This window comes from Cyrtonyx montezumae, unplaced genomic scaffold (genome assembly GCF_038088225.1).
Source record: "Cyrtonyx montezumae isolate F1298 unplaced genomic scaffold, pur_monq_1.0 scaffold_4, whole genome shotgun sequence".
Lineage (NCBI taxonomy): Eukaryota > Metazoa > Chordata > Aves > Galliformes > Odontophoridae > Cyrtonyx > Cyrtonyx montezumae.
The window spans coordinates 5,621,009-5,642,829 of NW_027072045.1; the positions used below are offsets into that span (position 1 = coordinate 5,621,009).

Here is a 21,821-nt window from a genome sequence, read left to right on the forward strand (position 1 = left end):
CCATGTTTCTGGTTGAAAAATGACAGGTTTCTGTCAAAACAATGAACAATTCCATGAGCGTTTGCCTTATTTTGACTTCTTGTCCCTCTCTTCATGCATGCTTTTCCTTTGCTATTTATCCTGTGATTCTGTTCATTGAAGTTATGTAAGAAAACCAGAGAAGGACGAGGCAGGGAAGCCACATCCTAAGTGGAGGATAAACTCATGCCTGGCAAGAGTGGACACTGGCACACTAGCAATGACAGGGCAGTAGCTGAGAGCTTCGTACCAGTATGGACGTGTGTACATGGTTGTTGAGATCTACAGGGAATTTCAGCCGTAGCATTGAAGCCAAGGCATCTGGAAGATGAGATTATATATCAGAGGACATACACCATAATGTGGAAGGCAGAAGAGACCATGCAGGGCATCACCTAACTCATGCAGCCTCAGAAAACCAGGAATCTCCATACATGGAAATGTAAAATTTGGGCTCAGGACAGAAACGGGATGAATATTCATCTAGCTTTTAATACGCGCAATCGAAATACTTTCAACTTAACAATTATGGTGGTTCTTTTTTGTTGTTGGTGGTGGTTTTTTTTCCTCTGAAACCCTGAGAGCAGACAGAAACAGTAGCTTGAGGAAAACTTTCCAATTCGCAGTGGTGGGTTTGATCGCAGCAATTTGATTTCTGCAATCAATTAATTCTGGTGAATTCCTGAAGAAGTCAGTAATTGAAATGTAACAAAAGCTAAGATAAAGTTAACAGACAACTATGTTCAGCCTCAAAATTTGCATAGCGTCTCCAGTAAACGTGTAATCTGGACAGTTGCAACAGCTACTGGAAGTTACAGTCAGCTAGGCTGAAAGCAGAAGCTTGTTACGTGTCTAGACATAGCCAGCCTGCGCCTCACAGCTGCATGAGGTTCAAAACAAACACGTCACCCAAGATCTGCCAACAAAGAATTATTCAGCAAATAATATCAAAGAGAGCATTTTCAAGAAAAAAATAAAATAAAGGCAGAAAACAACAAAATGTTTCCTACTTCATAAACAGAAGTCAAGGAGAAATTGAATCACCAAATTATCTGCTGCAGCTCACCACTGTAAGCACAACTGCTCTGATCCTCTTTAGCAAGTACGCAACTGGAAATGAAAAGCAGAGGATAGAACAGCTTCAGAGCAGCGTAGGCTGGAAGATTTTCTTGCATTTTCTTTTGCAAAGGCAGCCAGATTATCAAGCCTGATGTTTAATCAGATGTACCGTTGGCTCAGGAACGAGAGCGGAGAGGGTATTTCAAAGTACTGAAATTGTAAAAAAATCCACCATAATTCTTGGAATTCCCTTTTTTGAAAAAAATAAAATAGTGACCCTTGGGGCCAGGAATGCCTGGAAGAATGTGTAATAGAGATAGATGGCACACATGAGGATTATGAATTCATATTAAATACACCATGGATATGCACTGTTGTTCTGTGTTAAACAATCACTATTTAAACTTTCTCTCCTCAGTGTATCTTGTTTTCTGTCCAAGTCCACTTATTCGGAGAACATTCAATCATGGTTTTTCTTCCAGTTCTTGGTTTTGCTTCTTTCAGAAGATTTTTAAGCTCAGAATGTTACGTTCTGAGCATGCATTCCAAAGCATATCTCGAGAGCTACAGCACAATAAAAACTACTTCTCCACGAGGCAGTCCTGCAGTTCCTGTATCATTCTCTGCCTTGTCCTTTTCCTCACCTCCCTCTACCTGTGTAGGAAGATAACACCTAAGAAAAGAAAGGGCAGAACATTTGATGCTGAAGAAAAGCCAACAAAGCTGGAACCACTGGTCTTGGAAAAGTTTTTATTTGCAGTATTTATTCTATAGTGCTGGTGCTCCCAGATTCCCATACTTCCTCTCCTATAATTATAGGTAACACACCTTCTCTCACATTGCCAGTCCATTTCCTGTTTCTTCCTAAATCAAACAACCAAAATAAAACTTGTGTGATTAAGGTGCGTTTTGATAATGTGAGCCAACTCGATGAACGAATGTGATGACCTTGATAAGTACAAAGCCGACTTCTTTTCACAGTGAAAGCATGAATTATGGATCTTGCCAAAACCACAGTCTATGAAAAATTCCCCCTTTCACCCAAGAGTCATTTGAGTTTTAATGATCTCTTTCAGAGTTCCAGGACTTTTCTTCTATCTTATTTTTTTCTTTCTGTCTATTCCAATCGGCAAGGAGACAGTGAAAAGAGAATTTATCCATCACCTCTCAGCTTTGTGGTACCCTTCCCCATGTGATCTGTTGCTTGCTTACTGCCCACGTCAAATTCAGGCAGAAAAAAGGGTTTCCTCAAAGATCAGTCATCCTTATTAGCATTCCCGCTGTACTGCTAAGGCAAAGTACTTAATATTAATGACCACTGATATTCCTGTGCTGTTTGTCCTGCATCCAAGATGCTGTGGTCTCAATACAGAGGAAAAGCAAAAGTGAAGGAACAGTATGGTCTCGTAACCAAAACAGTACCCAGAAAACAAAATGGATGCTTCTAGTTTGATATTCACTAAAGCATGGACAGCGATAAGCAAAACCTACAATGCATGCAGCCACTGCGTAGTGGCTGTGGTGTAGCAAATGGTAATCCAAGTTGTTTCTGGATTAATGCTCTAACATAGTGCCAGGGGACACTGTGCTGCTGGAGATATCATTATTTAACTCAGATGTTTTGTCATTTATATTGCTCACTACATTCAAGAGGAAGACAATGTTCCTATTCCAAAGAGGACGGAATCAAAAGGCCAGATTGCAATTTGACCCTGGAGGGGTATAAGAGTGAATAAAATACATCTGGTGCACCTTTGAGCAGAATTCACTCCAAGCACAGGGGTGGAGAAAGAAGAGGATGTCTCCCCAGTGCTGGCTCGACCAGATGAGCAGAGAGAGAAAGAAATGAGAACAGCAGAAAGGCTCCCCCCAGTTCCTCTCACATGCCACACTGTGTGCGTGGAGGACAAATAATCCACCACTGACTTTGAAGGCAGGAAGGGCAGACTGTGTATGCTACCGGTACGTTGCATGCTGAGGTACAAAAGTTCCTCCACCTTCCCATGTTCAGCTGCAAGCACATGTACTCAAGCCAGTCCTGATTTAGAAATATACAATCAGAAGAAATGTAGAATACCAATAAATGTCAAGGAAAAAAACACAAATCCTGCCTGCTATAAGAGCTCATAAAACTTCTTCCAAGGCACAGCATGCAAGACATGATGTTTGACTTAAATTCCTGATTAAATAAATACATTCTGCCTACCTAAAATGCATTTCTTGTTTTGATTTGACGAGCGCATCGTGCTCAGTGTAGACTTCAAGCAACGAAGGATATTCTATTAAAACAGAACTCATATGGGGTAAAATTCACTTGAGAAATAATGTGATTTACACATTATTACTGTTTCCCAACAAGAACACAGTGGCTTTCTCTCAGACTCCTGCAGAACTCTTTCATTGTGATCCTTCCTTGCTTTTCAAGCCATTTTCCTGAGACATTGCTACGCTGTGCACAGACACAGCAATACATCCTGGGAACTTTAACAATTCCTTGCATATTGTTCGGGAAAGACACCCAACCAAGGATGTGGGACCTTGCTGGCAGTAACAGAGAGCAAACAGCTTCCAGGTGAGGGTCAAAGCCAATTTATATCAAAATGCTGATGTACAGCCATAATTTGGCCACTGGTTATCTCACCAAACCAACAGAGACAATCACCGCATTCATAATCTTCAAGCAACAATGGCCCTAGATGACTCATTTGCATACTTTTTCAAAATATGACCCCAATAAATGTTCTGAAGTTGTCATTTCCAACTGGACAATCTTCCAATGTCAACAAAAAGCAGATACAATGTGCAAGAGGAAAGAATGCCAGCGCCGTATTAATAAGTATCAGAGCATGCAGACAAAAATCCAGCTCACAGTCAAAACTTAAGCATCATCCAAGTAGTTATTTAAATTGTTAAAGATAACACCTTGGACGCAGCCTGTAAAGGGAAACTAACGACCGTGTGCTGAGCAGTGATCCCCAACCTCTCCTGACCTCGGACAATAACTCGCTCAGAGTTACGTCGTGTGGTCATCATATTTGACCCTCCCTAATGGCCTGCAACTTTAACTTTTTAATTTCCTGTAGCTCAGAGCAGCGGGAGAAGGTTTCCCAAGCGTTTGTTGCTTGCTAACCCGCGGGCCAGGGCTGGGACACACGAGGGGAGGAGGATGAAGCCTGGTTCTCTGCTTGCTGCCGGTTACGTGGGTGGGATACAGAGCCTTCAACCCTCACCGAGCGTTGGGTTTGGGGTCGAAATGATGCGGTGTCTGTCACTGTGTACTCCACAGAACTGCACCCGCATACGCGAGTTATATTCACACCCTCACTTAAGCAGAACGCTCAGAGTGGGGTGGGTAAAAAACCAAACAAGTTCCGTAACTTCCACAAGCGGCTCACCCCATGACAAGGGCCCGAGCCCGGCCAGCTCGGAGCGGCTCAGTGCTCGCAGGGATGGGGCGGTGTGAAGCGGCTCTCATCCCCGCAGCGCAGAGCTTCGCTCTGCAAAGCGCTGAACGAAGGGAGCTGCGATGCTCTGGCGGAACCCAACCCCATGCCGGCACTCCGGGAGAAAGGGAAAGGGAAGGATCAGGGGACGGGAAGCACCGCCCGCCCCGCGGCCGTGGGGAGGGGGCGAACCCTGCCCTCTGCCCTCTGACCGCCGCCGGCAGCATGGGGAAGGCGGAAGCGGCGGAGCCGGCCCGTCAGGCCGGGCGGCGGCGCGGGGGGAGCGCGGCGAGAGGCTGAGGCGGCGGGAGGGCAGCGCGGCGCGGAGCGGCGGCCGGCGCGGTTCCCCCCAAGCCCACGCTCTGCCCGCCGCCCCGAGGCACCGGGAGCGGAAGGGGCCGGGGAGGCCTGCCGGGCCCGCGCGGCTACGGTGGGGGGGGGCTGCGGCGCGCCGGGCCGGGCCGGGCGGAGGGGCCGTGGGCCTGGGGATGCTCTGCGGGCGGCGGGGTGTGCGGGGAGCCGGGCAGGGGGAGGCGCGGGGCTGTGCCGTGAAGGGTGGCGGGCGGAGGGGCGGCCGAGGAAACGCGAGCCCTGTAGTGATGGAGTCACCCGTAGGGCTGCCTGGAGGGGGGGAGACCTGAGGTCAGTGCCTCCTGAGGGAAGTGGACTGGAGCGCCCTGGGTCGGGGGCAGGTGCCTCCGCTGTAAGTGCCCTTACGCAGTGACTTGAAGGCTTAGGAGACTTTGTTTTGGTTGTTGCTGCTGCTGAGAGCTTCGAAGATGATGTTGGCAGAGCAAGCCCAGAAGTGGTTCCCAACTCACGTGCAAGTCACGGTTCTTCAAGCCAAAGGTCTGAAGCCCAAAGGCAAAAGTGGCACCAACGATGCGTACACCATCATCCAGCTGGGCAAGGAGAAGTACTCCACCTCAGTAGCTGAGAAGACCCTGGATCCGGTCTGGAAAGAAGAGGCCTCCTTCGAGCTGCCCGGATTGCTCATGCAGGAGAACCCGGACAGATACATCCTGTACCTGATTGTCATGCACAGGTCGCTGGTGGGGCTGGACAAGTTCCTGGGACAGGTGGCAATCAGTCTGAACGATGTATTTGAGGACAAGCAAAGAAGGAAAACTGAGTAAGTGGTAGTTGTTTTAATTATGGCTTGTTTTCTTTGTATACTTGCACTTTGGAGGAGGAAATAGAAGCCTTGTTATCAAAGTGTTTGGAAATGAAATTGGGACGTCTCTTTCTTCTGTAGTGTTCAGAGCCCCAGGGATGCACAGTTATGTCATTGGGGACCAATCTCTTCCAAAGAGAAGTTCTCTGTAATCACTGCGGTCACCCTGCACAGGGCAGGGCTGTCAATAACATTAACATTCTTTGACAGATTATTGTGTACAGTGTGAACTCATTGCAATCTGTATTTCTAATGATTTTTTTTCTCCTTCTGCTTAAGGGAATATCCCCATTCAACATGTGCCTCAGTTTGATCCATATATGAGATTCAGTCCTGAAGCCTGATGTCATTCTTTCTAAAAATGCTTTCATCAACTCCTGCAACCAAGTGTCTTCAAATAGTTTTTATTTATGTTTTAGTGGCCAACGAACTGTGACTTATGAAGGCTTCCCACAGCAGTGCAGTGCTTTTCTAATCCTGGTTAGTCCTAGGCCATGATCCTCACCATAGCAGGCCTCTGTGGAGAAGACAGAAGAGAAATTTCTGTTATTGTAGTAGCCTCCATCATTACGTACAGAATCATTTGTCAAATAAAATTGTCATTTACCAGCAAATTCTAACAATAGAATGCAGGAAACTAAAAAATATCTTAGCAGTGTATTTGGAGTCAATGTCATGATCAGACTGTTGTGGTTTTTTTGTGTGTGACTGTTTCTCAGCTGAACTAGTACAATTGTTGGCATCTCTGGTGAGGATATGATTGCACAAAGATATTTGGTACTAGTGTAATCTATCCTTCAAAGTGCATGGGAATAAACTATAGGTCTAAGTGTACTGTTAGTATTGTGACTGTTGTAGGTCCCACAGAATTAGCAAAAGAACAGCTTGAAGACCTCTAGGCTAGCTATGTCTAGGCACAGGTGTTCTGCAGTGCTTAAAATTTAACGCCCAGGTGTCTTCTGTCCTCTAGAGGTTAATATCTCATCAGTGGAATAGAAGGGGTCCTGTGCCAAAACCTCAGCTGTTAAAACTGAAGTGTGGCATTTCTTGTGTTCGCTGTGGTGGGTTTACGGTAAGATGCTGGACTTTGCATCAAAGTGACTAAGACTCTGGCATCATTTATCTTTTGCTGACTGTGCTGTGGAGGCGTCAACCTCCAACAGAGTGAGAGCAGACAGTTGGAGACGGCAGTCCGTGCAGCAGTATTAGCCAGATCATGCTGATCAGTGCCTGAAAGCCATCTCAAAACCTGGCTCTGCTTATATGCAGCAGTGGTTGAGGTTGAAGGAGCACCGAAGACAGGTCGAAGCTGTCTTTGGACTGCTTTTCTTTTTGTTTTTTTTTTCCTCAAATTTTTTAGCAGAATGGTATGTTCACTAAACATATAATAGAGAGCAAAGCATCCTTGCAGAATCTCTTGTGGGTTTATGGTGTGAAGTAATATTCTTTTTAATTGCTTATCTTTTTAAGGGCAAACCAACGGCAGTACAGTTATCTTTATGCAATATGTAGTAATGTCTGTAGCTTCAGGCTCTTAATTTCTGTTTACATTTGGTTCATGAAGTTTCAGTGCTCTTTAGACATGGATCTTAAGTACTCTTTAATCATCAGTTGTAATTATCTTGCAAGTCAGTAGACAACTGCTTTAGGTTAAACACCTCGCTGCTCTGCAGGAAAAGGGTGACTGAATAATGTAAAAAGCTACTAAAAGTAAAAACTTTGTCAATCTAGATGATATGTATTCACAAGCTGGAGGAAAATACGTAAATTATTCATGTATTACTATGAATAATATTTTCCTTTGGGGAACCATACACTTAGCATCAATTTTACTAAAAGTGATGCTGGAGTGTTATAAAACCATTGCAAAAAAAGTGTACGTGGCAAATTAGACACAGTGCTTGTTGCAGTTAAGTGAATATGCAGAGCCTGTCAGTATCTTTATAGGAAGTTTTGTTCAGTGTGGTTTCGTATGTGCTCTTCATTCTTGCATTTCTTCCTCTGAAGTGTGAGAGAAGAGCTCACGCTACATGAGTGTGCAGCGATGCCTCCCCAGGCTGCCACAGAACCTGCTGGGGCTCTCCAAACTGCCCGTGAGCCATACTGCAGGAGGTGGGGCCCCGTGGGAGACTTTTACAAACAGCCTAAGACCTGTTTTCAAAAGTTACAATAGCATTTAAGATAGGAAATCTTATTAAAAGTTGATGGATGTTAGGCTTCTAGAGCCTAACAGCTCTACTTGTAAAAGTCTTATGTATGTGTAAAAGGGTGGCTGGGTGGCTACTGGCTGCTTGGACAGCATGTGAGGTAGAGCCATTGAAAATACACTTTTCCTATCGAGGTCTTCATGTGCTTAGAAACCTAGAAAAAAAAGGAAAATTATTATGGAAAAAATAATTCAGTCCTCAAGCATTCAGATGCTTTTGAAAAGTTACCATGGTTGTCTACTCGTAGTGCCTTCGTGCAACGCGTGGATGTTGTTGCTGTTTCTCATAAGCACGGGTTGGAGAGGTAGATGCCGTATTTGTATGTGTGAGGAGGGCAGACTTTCAGAAATAATTCACAAATGTGATCCCAAACAAAATGCTCTTTCTCTTTTCCCTTTTATTAAATCCCTTTTGATACGAAATATCCCTGGTCCTGAGTTGGCAATAAACATAAGGTAATATACTGGAGCTGAAGAGCATCTAGCCGTGACTGCAGTGTGGGAACTGAGATACCCAGTGCCTTTCAAGACTGAGTCCAATGTCTTTATTACTGAAGCATTCTGATGGTTGAAAGCTGTACTCATTGTTTCAGAAACACTAATCTGTTTTATTAAGCAATGTTTTTACTTTCAAATATGTTCAACAGGCTTGGGGTGTTATTAAATCCAGAGTTATTTTCTTATGTTGATGTAACCTTAACATTTCTTGCTTTGTTTGGGGATGAATGAGATCCAGTTATTTGATGAAGTGTCTATTGGTAATATTTCTACTTTTTAATATATTTAATAGCTTCCTCTTTCCAACACAGCTGTACATATGGTGCTGTAAGAGACAGACTCAAGAGTCACCGGGGTATTGCAAAAAAGATATTTAATATTCTGCACAATGCTGAATCCTGTCAGCAATTCCCCAGAGCTTTTTTAGTAAGGAGGTATGAGAAGTGAAGGCTACCAGCTGATTCTGAATTCCTAGAATTGAAGAGTGTAGGGTGTGTGACATTCGGCTTTTTGCATTTTTTCTTTCATTTCTTATTTTATAATTTAGAAGCCAGTACATTTACAAACTCACCACAACTTGAATAACATATTGGAGTGAAAAAAATCCTTCTTTCTCTATAACATTTTTTTTTGTTTGTTACTTGTGACACCGTAAGAGAAAGACTTCGTAGGGCTAAGTTTTTAGGCAGGAAGCCTCATGGTAAGATTTGCGCATCGTGTATGCTAAGAAACTTTCTCTGGAACAAGATTTAATGAAAGAAAGCGATGTATCTACTGTAATTCAATAGTGAAAATTCTGAATGCATCCTTTTTCTTCCTAAAACTGGTGATTTTTCAATTTCTTAAAAGCAAAAAATTCCTGGAACAGTTGGATGCAGGTGTGGCTCAGATGGTCACTCATTAGGTTTCTTCCAGAGACCCAAAGCATGTGCAGGATCCCAGCTTAATTTCTCTCTGTCTTGGTGGAGAAAGTGTCATCGCCGTGTGGTACCTTTGTAAATGTGTGTCTCTGGCAGCACTGCTGTAGTTAGAAAAAGGCAATCTCTTTAACTTGCTCAGTTCTTCAGAGCTGAAAGCTAGGTCCAGATGCTGAGTTTTTACTGAGTTGGTTTTAACTATTTAAAATGCACAGGAGGTATAGCTTTGTTGGAGATATGCTGAGCATAATTTTTCTGATCTTAGATTTCTGCCATCTTTTAATTGTTTGCAGGAGAGTCCTATGGCTTTTATTCCTTTTGTTCTTAGTAAATACATTTTGTTTTTGTCTGATGTTCTAGAATAAATGCACCTCTTTACTGTTGCGGTTGAAACGTAGATGATGTTAATTTAATCTGTTGTTTTAAACCATATAAAACATGTATTTATAATTATTTCAATTTAGTTATTATTTGTTGTTGCCTTAATACAGCTGATGATTGAATGATGTGTAACACCAAGCAAGTTTTTGAGTGACCATAGAGTAAAAAATAGCCATTTACTGATGTGCTTTAATTTACTGCAGCAAATTTCAGTAGATTTTCCTAATGAGTGTGCTCAGTTGTAGTTTTTCTCCTGCGTGCTAATGTGCCCAGATAAAGAAAAATTAATTTCCACTAGCTTTTACCACACTGTTATTTATTTCATCAGCACTCATTTGGTCCTTGTTACCCTCTAACTCCACCCTGTTTATTGCCCATTCCTTTGCTAGCTTTCTTGGAGAGCTTATTTTATTCCATGTTCAGCTGATGCAAGATGCAGCACTCCTCTGGAATGCAGAGGGAGGCAGACGGTGGTAGTTATTACTTACAGAAATTTTGTTGGAGGAGACTTTTGTGATTTGCAACTTAATTCCTCCTATCCCTGGTTTCTGTAATACCATGACCTCCCCTTCTCACCTCTAGATTGCAGCAGTAGTGAAAAAATTTTTATTTGAACATAATACAGTAAAGGCATCTTGGCCTTATCTGTTTCTCCTCTGCTGACATGTCATATAAAATAATCACAAGCAACTCATGAAATGAATAAAAAAAACCTAAGGAGTGAACTGATCAATACCACTCTACTGTGAGCACTTTTCCTTAAGACTACTGAGCTTCCTGAAGGGTATGAAAACCTCGTGACTTCCTCCAAATTAATGTGAATTCCTTCTTGACAGAAAGGTTCCCCTTCGATCGCCTCTGCCCTCCCCTCGTCCGCAGAAGCAGGAGGCTCACGAGTGGGTGGCTTCAGATGCAACTTGAGTGATGAGTAAGCAAACAGCTGCTGATAAACAGGTTGTCATAGGCTCGCTGCTTGCTGATGAACAGTGCTTTTTAAAAATCAATGCACAATGAATAATCCACAGAAATAATGAACAGCTTGGATGGTCCGTTCAGATTTGCTCTGTTGCTTTCATGGTAGCACTCAGGAAATGAAACAAAAAAGAAGGAAATTTAGTAGAGAACAGAGGAGAAAGATGGTTACAGCGAGAAGCAAAGAAGTGAAGCCTGGTTGTAGCTTAATGAGATCATAGAAGTATTCTGAAATGATCTAGCAGTGTTCCCAGCGTTTACATTTCAGCATAAAATGTGAGCATATACACTGAGTAAGTCATAATTCTGACTCAGAGTCTGAGTGCCATCTGGATTGGAATACTTGCGCTCCATTTTCTATGCACACACATGCTTACACAGAGCTGCAATAGCTGGCCTTAGTTCTCATCTCTTCAGTTACTTTGTTTCCAAAATAAAAGTTTTCACACAGTTTTTAAGCAAAATAATAGCTAGTGTAATCGAAGACCAGATAATTACTCTGATTCCAGCTGATGTTAGTGAGCCCCTTAGTAAGGGCACTGTGATATGTGTCAGTTCCCATATGTTTTGTGGTGTTAAATGTCAGTCTGTAATATTTATTTTTAAACTCTACTTTGTATATCTCATTTCATTTGGTTTCCAGAAAGTAATAGTATTCGTCTTTTTGCATGTCATCACTTTTCTTAATAAGTAATCCATTTTCTTCATTTCCCCTCTTACACTGTGTATACCATTTTCCTACTTTTCCATCTCTTTGGCCAGTCTCTTGATATGCTATCTAATAGACTTATTGGGGGGGGGGGGGGGGGGAGGAAAGTTTCTGATTTTTTTAATTGAAATTAATTTGCTGCTAATCAGTATGCTAGATAATTCTCGGCTTTAAATGTTCTTTTTCTGTCTGTTACTTGGATAAATCTAACATTGGTGTTAGTGGGATTTTACGAAAGAAGTATCTTTGGCATAAACCTAATTTAAACGTACGTAATCTCATCTGAAGTAGAAGTTCTTTTCCCTGACTGCTGATGGTCGTGTTAACTTGTTGGGATTTTGATGACTTTTTGGGGGGTGTTTTTATAAGCACCTACTGACCATCTTGTAGTGGTGTAGCAGAATTGCTTAGCAGATCAGGCTGCTGGTTTTAGCTGTAATATCAAGGGTGCTCTGACTACTTGGCTTTTTGCAGAGTTCATTTGGCAATTTGGGAATTCAAATCAGGATTTTTCAAGAAATCTTTGAGTGTAACCTAAAAATTCAGCAAAATGAAATTAGATCAGCTCAGTAGTTGTTTACAGAGTGAAGGCAGAAGAATGTATTTGAGAAGCAGTGAAATGAGGGAGACAGTTCCTCTGTTAGTTCACCTCTTTGGCACTGGCAAAGAAACTTGAGTCAGAAGGTGCTGCCAGCATGCAGAGTGAGTTTATATTATATTTACGAAACAAAAATGATCAGAAACCTGTGCAAGAGAGGGAAAGCCTGTTAGCACACTCAAAGACATATGACAAAAAGAAACATTGGTTATTGTAATGGAAACCATAGGGAAAAAGTAGAAATTAGAGGGTGTATGGACGTTGTCCTACAGAGCACTGGAAGTGAGAGCAAGCAGTGCGAATGTGATTCAGAAGGCAATAGGGTTCCCTTTGAAGTTAAGAAAATTTGCCAGACTTTGTACAAGGTCTGTTTAAATAAAGACTGTCTGCAAGACTGGATGTAATATTTGGTTATTAAATAAAAGGGTATCTGCTCTCATAAAAGCCACCCTGTTTTGTTTTTTTTTTTGCTTTTTTTTTTTTTTTTTTTGTGTGTATGTGTGTGTGTGTTATTGGCTATTTTCCTACTTTGTGCAGGCTTTCTATAGAATAAGCTTATGGCAGCCTGACAAATGGAGTATTTATTGTGGCTAAAAGTACTGTAAACAAAACCAAAATAGCAAGTTTTATTGGCTTTTATAATACATTACAATTTTTTAAATTGGCAGTGGTATAGTGGAATTTAGTATTTTGGGACCCAAATGTTATCTGAAAACAGTGGACTTCATTTTCCAATTCTTTTTCTATTATGTACAATACTGTTTCTCTAATGTTGCTCACGCCCATGTGTTGTAGGAACAGATCCTAATAAGAAACATTTCCAGACTCAGTTACACACTCATGTGCAGCTCCACACAAATGCATTCCTTGCATTTGTTCTCATCTGTTTAAAAAAAAAGAAGGAAAAAAATGAATAATTAATTGTCTTTGAATTTGAAGAAAATCATTGAGAGTGCTTCTCATATTGTCTTGTGTGAGCAGAAGCACATGGACCCTTCATTGTAGGTGATTCAAGATGAAATCTTTGATGTAACAAAAAAAAAAACACCTCCTTTATGTGCCTATAGCAATTAAATATATGTTTTATACAAAGACCTGACCCAGCAGTCATTCTTCAAGTAGAAATTCCACTGAAGTCCAGAGGAATTTTGCTCCAGTAACGAGTTTATGCTTAAATGTTGTTAGGATCGGTAGTGTAGACGGTGGTACCACCGTGTACTGGGTTGGGTCCCATAGGCATCTCCTCTATCTTATTAAAGTGAGAAGAGTTATTTTGTTTTCCCAGCTGAACTTTGGTGCCTTGAGAGTCTGCTTTGAAAAAAGGTATACAAACTGCAGAAGGCAACATAGTGGTCATGCACCGAAGTTCTACAGACCTGGTGAACATCAAAATAGCATGTGTGGATGTGTTATTAGTAAGTAAATGCTGGTAGTAATACAGAGCTGTTAATTCATGATAAGAATGCCACTAATTGGGTTAAATTCAGTTTTTAATGGAAAGGCTTTCTTCAACACAGCAAAATCTTAAGTTGTTGATATTGTTCTAAATCAAGTTAACCAGTGTCACACATCAATTTGAAGTTTCAGTCGTTCCTAAGCAGAAACGTGAAAATTCATGAATCTTATCAGAGATGGTGTATGAATGTTTCAGAGATACAAGAGGAGGGAAAAGGAATACGTTTCTTTATGTTGTAGGGTGAGCTAGTAATTTTGAATGTCAAAAAATGAAGTCCTCTCTGCCCATTAAGCCTTCTAAAACATCCATAAGCCTTATGCATATTTATATTTAGGGGCAGTGTAAGCAGTCCTGCACAGGACTTGCTCATTGTTTTTTGGTGGATTTTTTTTTTCTTCTTTTCACACAGACCAGACCTTTGGAAATATATAAGCAGGGGCTTGCTTTATGTTCCTGTTGTTTTTTTATGTTGCTGTTATTTTTATAAGAGAATACAAGAACCTATTTTCTTTTATGTGAAGTAGTCTAAGTTGTCTTTCCATTTATTTTTTTTTTTTGGTGATATCATAAAAAAAAAAAAAAGAAAAATGACTCTTGATTCTGTTGTGTATGTTTCATTTAAAGACTCTGTAGATGAATTAAAAAGTTTCTGGAATCAGTTACCAAGAAATGAAATCTTAGTAAGTAAAATGAAAAATGATCCTATCTTCTTCAGACACTTAACATTCAGTTTTTGCATTTCATATAACGCACATAAATGAACTTTTCTCACGACGGATTGAGAACTGTCTTCCTAAAAGTTGAATGTCCTTCAGTATTGTCCAACCTTTGTGAACTTCTTGATCTCTTGGTCTGGGGTCAGTGTCAGGACAGAGATGGCCTGACATTTCTTAATTACTCTGCTTTAGAATGTCATACAAAGCCTCTTGGATATCAAGAGGCAACAAAGTCACAACACTCTTTATCCTTTCATTATTTCTTTGGAAGGTGACCTTTGTCAACTCAAAAAATAGTATATCTCCCTGAACGCTTGATTTCTTCTGTCACTTTTAAATATATTTATGAAATCTGAAAGGAAATTGAGGGCTATTTTTCTCCTTCCCTGGCCTTGTTTTGTGTATTTGACAGTACTGAATAATGTATGTATAGCTGCATAATCAATTTTGCATCTGTGTTGATAGGCAATTTCATTTCTTAGTCTGCAGTTCAAAAGTTACTTCATCACGATAACGTACTCTTGTGTTGGTGCGCATGCATGCATTTCTACTGACATGTTCCCAGGAGTGGTAATGTAGTAACTGGAGGGTGTTGCTACTTGATATTTAGCTGAGCCTTTTTACTCATCTAACTTATGTAACCAGAGAGCTAGAAATGTGAGTTAGAAACTGTTAGATAATTTCCAAATTATTAATTTTAGGAAATTATGAGATTTTTCCAGGGTTTCTAGTTGAGCATCACCTCGAGGCTGGTAGGAGAACTTGTCCTTTGGATGGCTTTTCTTCCCCTCCCAAACCTTTTCAGGAAGGATGAGAAGTAGCGTATTTCTTTTCCTTAGTGGTGCCAACCAAAGAAATCATTTAATATTTTTCATGTGTGAGAAGTATATGAAAAACTCTCATGTCCTCCAAAAGGAGAGAGAAAGGCAATGAGAACACATGCAGATGGGTTTAGAGCACTTCTGTGGAACTGGAAAATTGGAAATGTGCCCTGGTGCCCCTTTTGAAATAGGAAGAAACTACTGATGATGAGTGGGGAGAAGGTCAGTCATTCACTTAAGTAAGGCTGTGGAGAGAGAACTGAGTCTAAATTCTACCGGTACATTCAGTAGACAGGAACACAAGTAATCAGATATCTGGCTAATGATAAAGTCTTTGCTGAAACTGTGAAGAAATACATATCTTTTGGAAACAAGTGACCTCTTCAAGTGTTGTTTCGGATCATGGTTACAAAGCCTGTGAAGATGCTGCTGAAGTTAATCCTACTGGTTACCTGCAATGAAGGGCAGTGTTGGATACACTGATGCTGTTCTGCTGCTGGTGTTTGAGACAGGTTGCTGCTGCAAAACCAAAATGATGGTCGAGTGTAAATCATTCCAGGATCTTAGATATTTCCTGATTACTGCAGTTTACATAAATTGTATCCGTTAGTTAGAAAGAAGGCAGGGGAGAAGAAAGTTTGCTAGAGCATAAACGAAGGCAAAATCTAATGAAAATAGGTTATTGGATAAACATTTGGCCCATAGTAACCATTCAGGTAATGCATCTCTGGTACATAAAAACCACTCGAAAAATACCATTGTTCCTTAAATCTCTCTCTCTATATATATATATTTTTTGTAATAAATACTAGATAGAAATTATTCTTTGTACATGGATGTGATCCTTTCAGCTTCAGTAAAGTTTAGTAAGCGTCCACTGAGTTGACTTGGATTCTTGAAGTGAACAGAGCAGAGAGCTTCATGCTTCCTAGCTATTGCATGTATCCTCTTTCAAAACTAAATATGGACCAAAAAGTTTTTCTATATGGGAATGTTTTGTTTTTTGGTATGGAATTTGGCTTTCATGTTTTACTAGCCAGTTTTTAATTAACTGACTAGGTTTTAATTGGTAGCCTTCGGAGAACACAACTTAATCTGTTCTTTTTCTCATTTAAGGTGGTTTCACCTAGAGTCCAGACAAGGGAAAAGAACCAAAGACAGAGGAGAAATAAAGGTCAATATTCAGTTCATGAGGAATAACATGACAGCAAGTATGTTCGATTTGTCAATGAAGGACAAAACCAAATCACCTTTTGCTAAACTAAAAGACAAAATGAAGGGTCGAAAAAATGATGGGACATTTTCAGATACATCATCTGCAATCATTCCAAGTACTCACATACCTGATGCAAACGTAGAGGTATGTAGTGGTGAAGTACAAATGAAATCAAAACCAAAAAAACCTTTCCTTTTGGGACCTCAGAGGCTATCTTCAGCTCATTCGATGTCAGATTTAACAGGATCACATGTCTCCTCGGAAAAATTAAAATCCAGCACAGTTGGCTACTCTCATCTTTTCAGGCGTCAGCTAGAATCTTTTGGTTCAGTTGATGAAGGCGGTAAGTCAAACTCATGCTACTCAATCAAGACCATTACAGTTATAATTTGCTGCTTCTAGAGCATGCAAAAGTCTGTTTCTTTAGTTTGTGAAGTTAATTATGAGGCCAAAAAATAATGAATTACTGCTGGCCTATTTTTTCTCTTCCATTAGTTGGAATTAACTTGTAAATGCTGTTACGAGTGTAAGGAGTAACTTGCATTGGTCATAATATATTATTATTTTTTTTTAATTAATTTTTCTCATATCCTCATTTTGAGAGTATGTTGTAATGAAACATTGCATTCAAAAGAGAACTCTAGGCAAAGTAATATACTGCGTAGATTAAATTTTTTAAAAAGCTATCACCAAAGTTTTAAACCTGATTAATAGAAATAACCGAAAGTACTTCGTATTGCTCAAAGTTTTTACACAGTAGATTACTGTCACTTTCTGGAATGCCTCACTAGCTATAACTGTATTCCTTATAGACCCTAATTCTCACACAGAAAATAAAACAATGCTGTAGTTTCTTCCTTAAACATTTCAGTGTCACAAAGACAATGCCAAAGCTGTTGACATTTTAAAAATAGATTTGTTATGCAAGGGTGTTTCAGACTGAAACTCAGTTTCAGACCCTCTGTAGTAAAGTTAAAATGGTTTCTTTGCGTGTTATAAACTATGCTGTGTCTCATCAATACCATACTAATGACAGATTGTTTGCAGGGAGTCTAAAATCGCCGCACAGAAGGACATTAAGTGTTGATACTTCCAAAATGAACCAACTTGACAGCACGGCTGATGAAACTGCACTGGAAGCACAAAATGACCCGTTTACCAACGTGAGTGCTTCATTACCCCAAAAATTCGCTACGCTGCCAAGACAAAAGAATCCATTTGAAGAAAACCCAGCATCGTGGGATCAAAATATAAATCTGTTTTCCAAACCTGTTGAAATAAAAAAAGAAATCAGAAAAGAGAAAAAAGAGAAAGTTAGTCTTTTTGAAAGAGTTACTGGCAAAAAAGATAGCAGGAGGTCAGATAAACTTAGCAATGGGGGATCAGAGAGCTCTACTGACTTGAAATCGCCAAGTGCATTTGGTGAAACTCATCAGGAGAGTTTTGATTATGAGTCAACTAATCCGTTTATGACAAACTTCAAGCCTACGAGCATGTTGCCATCTTCAAGGTAGGTTTTGGCTGTATTTTGATCTGCTATCTTGAACAGGTTATGTGAATGAAAATGTGAGGTGTTGAAGGATGCGGTCTTTGTGCTTTATGTCATACATTTGTATCATTGCGAATCCCTTACTAAGTAACGTGTATGAACCTTTAATTTAACTTTTTCATTCTATACTTTATTTAGAAGTTACATTTATATTAGTAAATGTGTTAGTACTGTGATGCTTTTTGGGTGTGACTCAGTGGTTTTGCATATGCAGAACACCTCACTCATTGCTAGCTATTGCACTACCTTAACTGTAAGGCATGGTTTTAAAGGGATAAGTTTTAATTGTAAGGGTAAGATGGAACAGAATAAAAAATTTGAGTAATGAAAGCAAATGCTTGTGAAAACAAATGGCTTAGATTCTATACATTAAACCAGAAGAACTAGAGACCATTTTGTTTCTAAATTGGAGCATCTGCCTAGGCCCTTATCATGCCTGCAATCGTTTGGCTCCCTTTAGCTTTCCTGAGTTCATGTGTATTCAAGTCCTTATACCAGGCAGCAGTTTATATGCTAAACAAAATGACTTGAGTTACAGGGGTTGATAAGAAACTTTGATTAAATAATATATTTTAATCTTTGTTTGCTTATCAGCAGTTTAGTTGTTTTCCTTAAATTAAAAATATGTATATATTCAATATTTCACTTTACTTCTGGCTTTTGTTTACTATATAGATTATATACATATATGTATGTGCACACACTATGTATTCTATAAAGTTCATGATTAATCAGTTAATCATTTTTATTCATTTACATTTTAAACATGTTAAGTACATTAATGTCAGAAATTAATTAACAGATCAATCTTACTGTATCCCAACTTCTTTTTAGTCATAGGTTAGAATATATGCACTTCTGTTTTAAACTCACAATCATTTTCTCAACAAAACTAATCTTGGTTGTGAATGAGATAAACTGAAATAATGTAGAAAAGATTAATTTGCTACAAGCTCATACAGACTTCAGCAACTCACCTTCTTAGTGCCTCCTACAAGTCAAGCCCGTTCTACTGTCTTAAATAACATACATACAGCAGAGCCTTAGAATATTATTTATTTAATAAATGATGTCTCTAGATTAAAGTGAGGTTAGGACGTAGCTTGGTTTGTCAGAAGTTAAACTTTCATTTAAATAATCTCCTTTAAGCAGAGCTAATTTAAATAACAATTAAAATTACATAGCATTTAATATTTTTTTAAATGAAAAAATGTGTTCGGGCAGATGCTAGATATCAGTAGTGAAATCTTTTGAAGTTCTTGAATGCAACAGATCTTGATAAATGTAAATCTTAAACAGTAATCACAATGGACTTGTTTTTTCTTTGTTTTGTAATTAAAAAGCTCATCACAGTGCCCATTCAGAAGGGTTCTAGTCATTCGTTCCCCCTTCTTGTGCGAGTCTCTTTTACTAGTTCTTGACTTTTATGTAAACATAGCTACTTGTCTTATCAAAAGTTTCTGTTATTTCCAAAAAGCCAAAAGTAGAAAACATTACGACCATTTTCGTAAGTCAGCTACTCTGGAGTAATATGTCATGCAATAATTTATGTCATAAGCTCTCAGTTCTTGTACACTCCACTGTTATGGTCTATGAGCATCTTAAAAAAAAAGAAAGTTCACTTTCTTTCATATGTATCTTGAACAATGATTTTCTTTTGAAGTCAGAGCTAATTCAAAATGTGCATATTTAATAAGTTTACAGTTTTAAGTTTACCTTTTATCTGTGGGGGATTTGTTGAATAGAATCCATTTTTAATTTTTAGAATTAGTAATACTGTGAGGAAAGAATTGTATAGGTCTGTGAGCGCAAAATAAATGAGGCTGAGTAACAAATTCAGTATGCAGGAAGAACACATGGGGAATTTGGATTTTGTGTTGCTGTTTATTTACTCAGCATGCTATTAAGCTTTTTGATGGATACCATCTTGCAAGTAAAACAGGCGGCACATTTCAGTAAGGTGTGTCCAAAAATCAGTGTTCTGGGGTGGATGAGGAGTTTCTTTTGCAGTTCCTGGTTATCCCTGTCTAGCTGTGTTGGGGAATGGTCATGGATTTCTGTTTGGTGAAACTGGACAGGAAGATGCATGGTTAGGCCAAGGGACCAGGCTGGGGCTAGTAGTAGGAACTGGAGGAAGAAAATAGGAAAATTCACTTGCTCCCAATGCACATCCTCATCCCCAAACCCACAGATCACTAACCCAACCTGTCCACACCAGAAATATGGGTAAATAGGTGAATTAGAAACCTTTATATTTATACCTCAAGTCAGGCACAGGACACTGGTTTGGTTTCTTTTTCCTCTGACACCCAGTTAAAAAGATCTCGCAGGGTTTATACAACCTCATGAGTGTAATCCAGGCTTTGTGAACCATCACTGTGTGTTTACCTTAAATTGGAGGAGGTCCCTGTCTGGAGATACGTCTGTAAATCTTTTCTTTCTCCTTTGTTCTCATTTAGTTTCAGTGATTCTCTCCTGGATCCTTTTGTCCTTTCTTTGCATTATTGCCTCCCTGTATAGCTGGGATCTATCACCTACATATTAGCCTTACTTGTCTTTGTAATAAAAAACATTGAAGTAGTTGTTTCTTTTAATCAGCGTGTTTATAGTCATCATCATAGTTAGAGGCTCATACTGCTACCTATATCATTTCTAGATTTGTTTGCTTTTTTAATTATTTTTATCAAGGTCAGTTTTGTTAACCGCTTTAGGACATCTGACATTTGACTTTTCCTGGCTATGAATCTAAGAGCAAGGTGACAAATTTTAAGTTAGTAGTCAGTGGATGTACAGAAGACTATCAGTAGAACTTGTGGTTATTATTTTTTTTATTCATTTTTATTTAAATGTTATTGTTGTTGTATTACCATTGTTCTAGATTTGCCATCAAGGCAAAAACCACTCGTGTCGATAGCAGAAGCTATGAGTCTGGATGGCATAAAGACAGCAGAGATGTAGACATGCATTTCTGTCTGCAAAATGGCTGGGGCAGAGGGACAGATTGTACATTGGTGGGCAGCAGCATCTTTAATCACTGTCATTAGATTTGTTAGAGTCAAAGCTCCCAGCTTTCTGGTGGGAGATTATTCTTCCAGAGCTCAAATGTAGAATAAAGCAAAGAATCTCAAGTGATTGTAAACAGGTAAAAGGATGAGGTTGTGTCTTAATGCACAGATAAGAAAACCCAGTTCTTTAATGATGGGAAAGAATAGTTTCTTTCGTTGCTAACTACATGACTTGATCCTGATATCTCTATACAGTGAATCACACTTGTAAAGCAACTTTTCAGCATGTCATCCGAATTGATTTGGTCTGGTAGTCTTGTCCAAGCAACAATTATGTGCAGAGCTGCAGCTCCTAACATCAGTGACTGCAGGCTGGCAGAGCTCCCCAGCAGAACTTAACGTTATCTTGAAACACATTCACTAACAATTAGTTCTGTCTTGGCTTTCAAGTGGTTAATTTGCAGTCAGCAGCCACGTGGATTTTGTATTGAACACAGTTACTGAAATTGACAGTAATCCTTGAAAACAAAGATTTTTTTATTTGCAGCAACCAAACCTTATGCATCGTTTCTCAGAAATTGTTTATGTTTAGGAATACACACTACAGTAGGCTAATAAACTGATGTGAAAATTTCTCAATTTACACCGCTTGACAAGTGCTAAGAGAAAAGCATCTTTAATTTTAATGTGTTATTAGGACCTTTTTAGAAAGATTGGACAAGTTATTAACAAGGTCCACTGAGACAGGAGACGGGTAATTAACAAGACCTACAGAAAGGGAGTTTAGGTAATTAACAAGATCTTAGGCACTGGACACAGGGAAACAAATAGTCCAATATTTAAAGCTGACAGGTTGTTACTAGCCTGATCACATTCTGGATCTGGGAGTCTGGATTGATAGGTGTGAGCTCTCTACAGAACATTTATGTACAGTGTGTATGTATCATATATATGTGTGTGTGTCTGTATGGTTTTCTCTCTCTATATCGAACACGAGTGTGTATATATATATATAGAGAGAGATGTATACATGTGGAGAGAGGTACATTAAATAAAAATAGCTTGCAAAATCGTACTTCCATC

General features: G+C 39.5%; 1 protein-coding gene across 1 annotated transcript in view; it reads left to right on the forward strand.

Annotated features, from left to right (window-relative positions):
* Nucleotides 1-5,041: 5,041 nt before the first annotated feature.
* Nucleotides 5,042-21,821, forward strand: part of RAB11FIP2 (RAB11 family interacting protein 2) — a 29,485-nt gene continuing 12,705 nt past the window's right edge. Inside the window, exons 1-3 of the mRNA XM_065746886.1 lie at nt 5,042-5,652; nt 16,085-16,527; nt 17,232-17,694. Coding sequence (XP_065602958.1) covers nt 5,300-5,652; nt 16,085-16,527; nt 17,232-17,694 — 1,259 coding nt within the window. The 5' untranslated portion in view covers nt 5,042-5,299. The remainder of the gene's footprint in view (nt 5,653-16,084; nt 16,528-17,231; nt 17,695-21,821) is intronic.